Source organism: Macrotis lagotis, chromosome 2 (genome assembly GCF_037893015.1).
Source record: "Macrotis lagotis isolate mMagLag1 chromosome 2, bilby.v1.9.chrom.fasta, whole genome shotgun sequence".
NCBI classification, from domain to species: Eukaryota; Metazoa; Chordata; class Mammalia; order Peramelemorphia; family Peramelidae; genus Macrotis; species Macrotis lagotis.
Window position 1 is genome coordinate 194,782,469 of NC_133659.1, and position 9,033 is coordinate 194,791,501.

Consider the following 9,033-nt stretch of genomic DNA (forward strand, 5'->3'; position numbering starts at 1 on the left):
GGCTTGGTGGCATTTTCATGCTTCAATACTTCTAAAGACAGGTTGGTACCATTCAGTGCCAAGCGGGGGCGAGGGGTGGGGGTGGGGGGATTGAGGCCATCTGACAGCCCAGGCTAGTGGGAGGGGAGTACTAGCTTTTCTATATATTCCATAGAAAGCTTCATTCTAATACCAGGACTAGGGCACTCTCATTTCTCTGCTCAATGCAATGAGGGCAATATAGACACCCTAGAGTCCTCTGCTCTGCTTTGGTCCCAGTCTTCCAACCAACTGTGAGTTGTGGGATGGGAACAAAGAGTCACTGAATGTTAGAACTGGCAGGGACCTTTAGAACAATCTTCAAGCCAACCTATCTAGTCCAAACTTCTCATTTTACAGAAAAGGAAACTGAGGTCCAAAGTGGGGGAAGGAGCTTGGATAGCTAGTGATAAAACTGGAACTAGAACCCAGATTATTTTGGCAGATTTACCTCCAGGGACAAGTTTAGGGTGGGGAAGTTTTAGATTGCTGTGTGCATATCTTTCCATTCTTATCTTCTCACTTTGAAATGCTCTCTACCAGAACTATTTCCAGTCAACTGGGACTACTCACTGTTCCCTTCCCTTCCCCCAATAATAATAATAATCACTAATATTAATATAGTGCCATCAAAGTTTTTTTTTTTAGGTTTTTTGCTAGGCAATGGGGTTAAGTGGCTTGCCCAAGACCACACAGCTAGGGAATTATTAAGTGTCTGAGACCGGAAGCCATCAAAGTTTTAAAATATTCTTTATCCCATTTGGTCTTTACAACAACCTTTTGAGGTAGATACTATTATTAAACCCATTTTACAGATGAGGGAATGAAAGTTTGACTGTCACACAAGCTAGTGAAAGTCAGAAGCAGGATTTGAACTCAGGTGTTGTTGAAGGTTCAGTCCACCTCATAAGTGATTCATTACATTATGTTGCCTCCCAAATCCAGCTCATGCCTTTACTCACACCCATTCACAAAGGCCAGGCCCTTCCTTCTCCCCTCTTTCTTATTAAAATCCTAACCAAACTTGGAAGGCTGATTATCTCTCCTAAGCCTTCTCAGCTCACCTAAGGTCACAGGGATCTCTCCCTCCTCTGAATCCTACACCACTCTTTGTCTGTACCTCACACTCTGGCAAGCACTTATCATCCAGCTGCCTTGTCAAGTTAGCTATCTTCCCATGGGGTGTGTGTGTGTGTTTTATCTCCCCAATGAGAAGAGCTGGAGTCTTATGTTTCTCTCTAGGCCCCAGAGGGGTCTGGTACAATGTACACAGTCATCCAAGCCTGGTAAATGCTTGTTGACTGATCCTGCCCCCACTATCCTTTAGAGGGATCAGTTTATGAGTCTTGTCGCTTTGGGGTCCCAGGTGTCAAAAGGTTATCTTAAAGCCCCTGGAAAATGAGCTGGAGGACAGATTCCTAACAGCTTCAGTTAGGAGAGCAAGAAATCTGCCCAGAGGTCATAAGTCATGGAGCTAGTGTTTCTGGCTCACACTTAGAGATATGTTTAATCTAAGGTCTCAATTATTTCTAAAGGTCAAGGTTAAAAGTCTATAGGCTTCACAAAGTCAGAGGTTTCCAAGGAGTTCTTCTCAAACATTTGCTAGGTGTCAAAACACCTTGGAGTGGGACCTAAAGAAACAAAGTCCAACGATTCCTGATACTCTCACCTGCCCAAAGGTACTCCCCTCAATGGGTTAGAGGATTCTCTTATCTGCTTCTCTCCCCTCTCCCTGCCAAGGTTTTATCTCTTCCCTGAACCCTGTGAAAAGGACAGAAAGGCATAATGGTGGATTTGGATTCTGGGTTTGCCTCTGCCATTAATTATATGTGTGACTTAGGTAAGTCATTTTTCTTCTACTGATCCTGTTTCCTCCTTAGTGAAAGGAAGAAACTGGACTCCAGTGATCTGTTTCTAAGGTCCCTAGCCAGTTCTGACATTCAAGGACTCTATGGTCTCATCTGATTGGAGATCAGCTGGTGAAAGCGATAGCTAGGCCTGGACCCCTAGCTCCCTTTGCCCAGGGGTATAACACAGGTTCAGATTGTATGTGAGGGATGTGACCACCTACTTTTAACCCTTCCCATTTGAGTCTAGCAGGAAAGGGGAGAGTTCAGGGACTGGGAAAGGGAAATTTTGCCTCTCCCAGTCCCAAGGGGAGGAAGAGCTGGTCACTGGCCATGGGGTTGTTATGGAAATGATAAACAAACAGATGTGTGTGGGGGGGTGGAAATGGAATGCTAGCCCCTTGTGCCAGTCTAGGAAGGAGAGGGATAGAGAAAGGAAGGCCAGGCCACAGAGTTACCAAGGCACAGAATTCTGGAGTCTTAGTTCAAGAGTTAGGTCTGAATGAGGGAGTTCAATGCCAGGACATGTATAGGGAGGAAAGGAAGCTATGAAAAGGCTGGAGTTGTAGTGGTCTATCCTGGGGCACACCTGGGACCCTGTTCTTACCATCTCCAATACCTCTTCTCTAATACACACACACACACACACACACACACACACACACACACACACACACACACACACGACAAACTTCAATACATTTTCCATTCTCATCTAAAGAATCAAAAGCATTTCTTAGGAATGGTAGTGAGCATGGGGTTGGGGGAAGGGGAGAAGGAGGAGAAGGGAACAAGGACTCAGAAAAGGGAATCTTAATGGAGAAGCAATTCAAGGTGTCTAAATTCCCTCCCCCCACTTCCTTCTCACAGTTACTGAAGGAGTGATGCTAACCTCAGCTTTATCTTCTGTAAAATAAAAGGGTAGAACTAAGTAATCTCTAAGATCCCTTTTCTTAGCTTTACCATTCTATTAGGTTATGAGGGTGGTGGGTCATTATGATCACAGAAATGGAATCTACCTGGAGTCTTACCCAGGACAAACCTTGGGGCATAACACCCTTAAAATGATTATAAAGAAGGTGGGTGCATGAATCAGGCCCCCACCCTTTCTGGAATGTCTCCATTTCCCCATCCCTTTTTTTTCTTGATATCCTCAGGGGCCTTACCCATAGAAAGTCCAGAAGTCTTTCCTTCGAGCTCCTCCACCACCCTTCCAGAGTTAGATCATTATCTCTTCACTTGATAGATCTCAATCCACCTTTGTTAAACCTCCCAGGAAAACCTGGATCCTTCAGGAGTTCCAGTAAAGTGGGGGAGTTGAGGTGGGTGGAAGTTGGAGGGAAGTTCCAAGAGGAAGAAAGTCTCTAGACCCTATCACCTTCCTGCCACCCTATTAGTCATGTGATCCCAGTCCTCAGCTCTCCCTTTGCTACTTCCCCCTTTCACTTCTGCAAACTTGAAGTGGGGGAAATGCTGCTTTAGATAGGATAAGGGAAAGCTCTGCTTCCTTTTTACTTCCCCCATCCCCCATACACACATACACACCTTTGGGGGGGAGGGTCACAATCTCTCACACACTACTGGCCTCTCTTTTGTGTGCCTTCTCCCCTAAGTTCTGAGTTTTCTTTAAAGGAACTCTCAGGCTGTCACCCTCTTCTTCTCATCTGCATCCCACAACTATCCCACTGTCTGCCCCCAGGCTCCCTGAATGAAGGGATTTCTGGGAATGGGAAAAATAATCTGGCATTATCAAGGGCAGGACATAGACTGCCTGCCCCAGGCAGCTGTGTGGGTGAACAGGAAAGGGAGAGTCACCTCCTCTTCCTCCCTCCCCACCTTCTCCCTCTGGCACATAGTTGGAGGTGGGGGAGGAAGGGAAGAGTAGGCCAGCACACCAAAGGGGACCTGAAGGAAGGTTAACTGTAGATACTCTATCAGCCACCCTAGCAGGAGGGGGAAGCCCGAGATAGATGTAGGGCATGGGGAGATGGACTGGTGCAGTGCTAGCCTGGTGCCTACCCTCACACTGACACAAGGCACTACTTCTTAAGGAAGACTCTGATGGGCTTTATTTTATTCAATATAAATAGTTCTAACTAAGCAATATCCCCTCCCAAATATAATCACTTCTGGGTCAGGGCTGCGGGGAATAACTGGGAGGGGGCAGGGTTCCCACCAATGAGGGAGCTGACTCAACGTGCCAACCTCAGCTGGCAGGGCGGAGGCGGGCAGAGCGCACATGGCAGGGGGTTGTGTGTGTGGGGGGAGTGGGTGCCAGGGGACCTCACTTACTTGGATGGGTGCAGTGCTGAAATGAATCTTCCGACTGGGGACCGGTTCTTCCTCCTCAGAGAGCCCTGGGATCTCTACACACCCCGATTCTGGCTCGTAGGGGGGCTCCCCATCTTCTTCCTCCTCGTCGTCCTCTTCCTCCTCCTCCTCCTCCTCCTCCTCCAGTCCACTGCCCCCAGAGTCCTCCCCAAGCCCACTATAGGCGCTCACGTCCACTAAGTCCGCTTCGGAGAAGTCCTCCCTCTTAGACTCATCCCCTTCCTCGGGGGCCCCGTCGGGCTCCCGGCTTCCCCCCGAGACCCCTACTTCCCTCTCTCCGTCCCCGTCGCCTTCCGGGGCTGCTGGAGCTCTCTGCTCCTCTGGGGGCCCGGCGGGGCCCGGCGCAGCCACGGCGCCGTTCTCTAGGGCCGCGTGGACGGTCACCTCAGCCTGGATCACTTCTCCGGCGGCTGCCTCGGCCTCCGACTCCCCGCTCTCCTCCACCTCCACCGGCTTGATCTTGCGCACCTCCCGGGGCTTGGGGGGCGGGCGGGCCGGCGCCGAGCGGGGCAGTGGCTGCTGCGGCTGCCCCCCGGGGCCCCGCTCCTTCTCGGTGGTCCCGTCCCCCGACGGGGCGGGGGGCGTAGGCAGGAAAGCCCGAGCCCTCCTGCCGACCAGCCTGGAGTTCGGCGGCGGCGCCCCGGGCCCCCCGGTGCAGGCCGGCCCTGGAGTCCGCCTTCTCGAAGACCGCGCTGAGCTGGCTGACGGTCGGGGACACGGCGTCGGGGTCCAGCTTGTCCAGCGCCTCGGTGCTGCCATTGAAGCGCACCACCACGTCCAGTTTCCGGTCCTGCAAGCCGGCCCGTTCCTGCCTCAGGAGGCGCCGGGCGGCGGCCTCCTTGTCCCCGCCCGGCCCGGCCGCCGCCCCGGCGGGGCTGCGCTCGAACAGCTTCCTCGTCTCCTGCAGCCTGGACGGCGGCTGCGGCGGCTGCGGAGGCTGCGGCGGCTGCGGCGGCTTGGAGTCGAAGCGGCTCACCCGCTCCGACACGCTGGTGCCCAGCTTCAGCAGCGCGCTGTGGTCCACGTTCTCGTTGAGGCTGCTGGCCCGGGGCAGGGAGAGGCGCACCGAGCGCTCGGGTGCCCGGGCCGTGGACTCCGGTGGCCCGGCCCCCCCCGCGCCGCCGCTGCCCTCTCCCCAGCCGCCCGGAGGCCCGGCGGTGCCCATCTGGAGGAACATGCTCTTGATCCGGTGGACGTTGGAGCCATATTTCTTGTGATGGGGAACCTTCGGGGCCTCTTCTGCCCCCGGGGTGTCAGACGGGGCTTTCAGGGCCTGGATACCAGCCTCGTAGGCGCTGCGGTGAGGGGAAGCGCTCCGAAGGGGGCCCCCGGGGCCGCGCGGCTCCGTCTTCATCATGATGGGGGGAGCCGGGTTCGCATCCCCCCTTCCTCTGCCCCTCCTCCGAACAAGGGACCGGTTACCGTCCGGATCCCCTCCCCCCAAAAAACCCTCCAAGAGGCTGGCTCGAGTCCGACCCCCCCCAAAAAAGCGGCCGACCACAGTCGGAGCCCCCCCTCCCTCCCTCCCCTCCCCCCGAACGAGCGGCGGGCGGAATCCGGTTCACATTGTAGGCGGCGGTGTCAGCGAGAGACAGGCAAGCAGGCAGTCAGTCCATCCCCCACCCGGGATGGCAGATTCGGATCTCTGGGGGCCGGGGGACCCCGGGAGCCATGGTCCTGCCTCAGCTCTTCGAGGCTCTTAGGCTGCTGTCACTATTCTCTCGCCCAGCTCCTTCTGGGTCCAGACTCCGCTCACCCTCTGTTCCGGCCTGCCCGTCTGCCTGCCTGCCTGCCTGCTTCCCTCCCCCCCAACTCCCCTTTTCCTCTGTCTTTCTCTCCCTCTGCCACAGCCGCTGCTGCCTGAGAACTGAGCCGGTGCCCTTCTCTTAGCGGCCGCTGGGGGACGGGCCCTTCTGGGTCCTAAAGCGACAGGGGTTTCCGGGGACCTGGGCCCCAGTCTCCCCCTCTCTATGGAACCTTCTCTCCAGGCTCGGAGGGCCAGTCACTAGTGGACCCGCCCCTTAACCCCCCACAGCCAACACACCAATCAACGACAAGTCTGTCCATTTCCATCTCTTGCTCCGATCCAGAGACCTGAACACCCTTCAAGAAAGGGGGCACACTTTGCTGATTCTTTGCAATTCGTCCTCAAACTCTGGGTTTGGGTAGGAGTTGAGTAGGTCGGAAGGACTTGCTTTTAGGAAATACCCCCTGTGCGTCCAGCTGGGGGGAGGGGTGATGTTGGAGAGAGGTTAAATAGCTAAGAAATCGAGATCCAATCGGTCGGGATCTGGGTGAAGGAAAAATCAGCAGACCGCCACTCTGACCTTTCAGGGATCAGCAAACTGGGATTAAATGGGGTCCCGGTCCATCTCCTTGATCCTTGGAGCTCCTGGGCTGGGCGTTTCTCCAACAGAAATAACAGGTACTTGAAGATGATACCAAAAAGATGATAACCACCCTGGAGGTGGGACATTTTTTCCCCCAGTGGCATCCTTTACCTTTGCCTTTATGTTGAATAGTTATTCCTAGACGTTGGGCAAGGATTTAACCCTCTTTCCCACTCCATCCCTGTCTCTCCATCTCCACATCAGGCCTCCAGAAGCAGAGAGAATTGAGGTCCAGCTTTGAGAACAGCTTGGGGGACCCAAACCCTGTGAGAATTACGAAAACTGCCTTAGTAATGCCCCACCCTCAGGTACTGTGATCCATGGAAAGAATTTCTCCACCTCATCCCCAGAAAGTCTGTACCCTTTGCCTCATTTTCCCAAATCTTAAAAATGGGGCACACGGAGGACCCTAGGACCCAGAAGACAACTCAGGCACAAAGCCTCCCCCCCACTCGAGACTGCTTCCTGCATCTCTAGCCTTCCTGCCGCCCTCCCTCCCCTCCCCTCCCTCCTTCTCCGCCCCCCTTTCCTCTCTTCCCATCCTCCTCCTCTCCCCCCTCCGCACTTCCCACACTCAGGCAGCTGGCCCTGTCCGCCTGGAGAGAGGGTGGGTAGTGGAGTCATCCCAGGGATAGAGGGCCCTCCAAGCCCTAAGGAGAAGCTGTTGGGGCGGGGAAGGGGGCAGTGTCTAGAACCCTAAGATCTAGATAACCTGATCTTTGGGGATGAGGATAGGGAAAGGGTCTGGGAATCCCAGCACCGAAGTAGTCGACAGACAGGGCTGGAGCTAAAGGGTATTTGGGGAAAAGCTATGAGGAACTGAGCTCCAAACGAAAAGGAGACCCTGGAGTCTTGCCTCCTGTTTACACTCTAACCCAGCCTAGCCCAGCTAACCCTGGGAGACAGCCTTCCTTCCCCCCCCCCCCCCCCCCCGCCCCCGAAGGAGGTTCTTAGCTACACCAGCCAGATAGCTGGGGAGACCAAGTGGGAAGATTTATAGATTGTCAGAGCTGAAAGGAACCTCACATATCTCAGGACCACAGATTCACTTTCTAGCTCTATGACTCTGGCCACATCACTTGACCATTGAGACTTTTTTTCTCATCAGTATAATGACAATAATATTTTCTCTGACTCCCTCTTGGGGCTGTTACTACTACATTGGGTTGTGGTAAGGAAAACACTTTCAAATCTTTAGTCTCTTTATATTCGTAATAGTAACAACAACAATAATAGTAAAAATTATAATAACAATGATAATGAGAGGTTTGGAGCTGGAAGACATCTTAATGGTGATCTAATTCCATACCCCCACTTTTTCCTTTTAACAGATAAGGAAATTAGGGCCACAAAGAGGTGGATTGGCTTGTCCTAGGAAACACTGCTAGTATGTGAATCTATTTCTAGGGTCCCCTTCAGTTCTGACAATGAACAAATCCACCCCACCCCATAGGCAGAAAATAGGTCACCTAGTGGACAAGCTAGAACTTAAACTCTTTTCTGACAGTTTCCCCTCCATTTGATATTATTGAGTTTTTTTCAGTCGTGTTTTACTCCTTATGACCCCATTTTGGGGAAATTTTCTTGGCAGAGATACTGGAGTGGTTTCCCAGGTCCATTTTCAGTTCCTTTCTTTTTTCCCTTTACCAGACAAGGAACTAAAGAAAACAGGGTTAAGTGACTTGCTCAGGATCACATAGCTACTAAGTGTCTGAAACTGAATTTGAACTCAGGAAGATGAGTCTTTCGGATGCCAAGGCTAGTACTCCATGTTCTTTGCCACCTGGCCAGGCAATTCTTTCCATTATGCCCCTGCTTTTCTTGAGGGAAGGATAATAGAAGTCTTTGGATCTGAGCTCTTCTTGCAGCCTGGCCCTTGCTAAATCCTAGGATCAGGATAAAGGACAAAGCTGGAGAAACCTTTAAAGCGCCTACCTGAGCCCCAAGGGCTTCCACCTCATTTCAGCCTGTGTGGTAGAACAGAATCTCCCTTCTGGAATTGTGAATGCAATGGGCAGGAAGAGGGAAGAAAGCAGCCCAACAAACTAGGGGCCCATTAAATAATAATTCTCCTTATTAATTCTGTTCAGGCCCACTTGGGACTTCATTTGACCAACATTTTAGGAGGGTACATCTCTACCTCATCCCATATCCTATATCATTTAATTTATCTTTACCCCCAAAATATAGGCTAGATTAAGGTCAGACATACTGGTAATTCAGTACCAGTTAAGAGAGTAAGTGTGGAGGAAAGAAAAGAAATTGGCATTGGAGGTTAGGAGAAACTAGCAGCTTAGCTGTGCTATAATTTCTCTTCCTGAAGACCTTGAGCATCAGTTTCCCTATTTAGTCAGAAGCAAGGAAGATCTCCTTAGACATTTGAGATGATTGACCCATCTGAGTATCAGAGATGATGAGCAGAAAACTCCAGTCCATACAAAGCTAGT

The 9,033-nt window shown here is 52.2% G+C and overlaps 1 protein-coding gene across 1 annotated transcript in view; it reads right to left on the reverse strand.

The window, feature by feature from the left end:
- Positions 1–5,653, reverse strand: part of PPP1R9B (protein phosphatase 1 regulatory subunit 9B) — a 28,909-nt gene extending 23,256 nt beyond the window's left edge. The window contains 2 exon segments of the mRNA XM_074224247.1: positions 4,158–4,842; positions 4,844–5,653. Of these exon segments, the coding sequence (XP_074080348.1) occupies positions 4,158–4,842; positions 4,844–5,553 (1,395 nt within the window). The 5' untranslated portion in view covers positions 5,554–5,653.
- Positions 5,654–9,033: the final 3,380 nt, after the last annotated feature.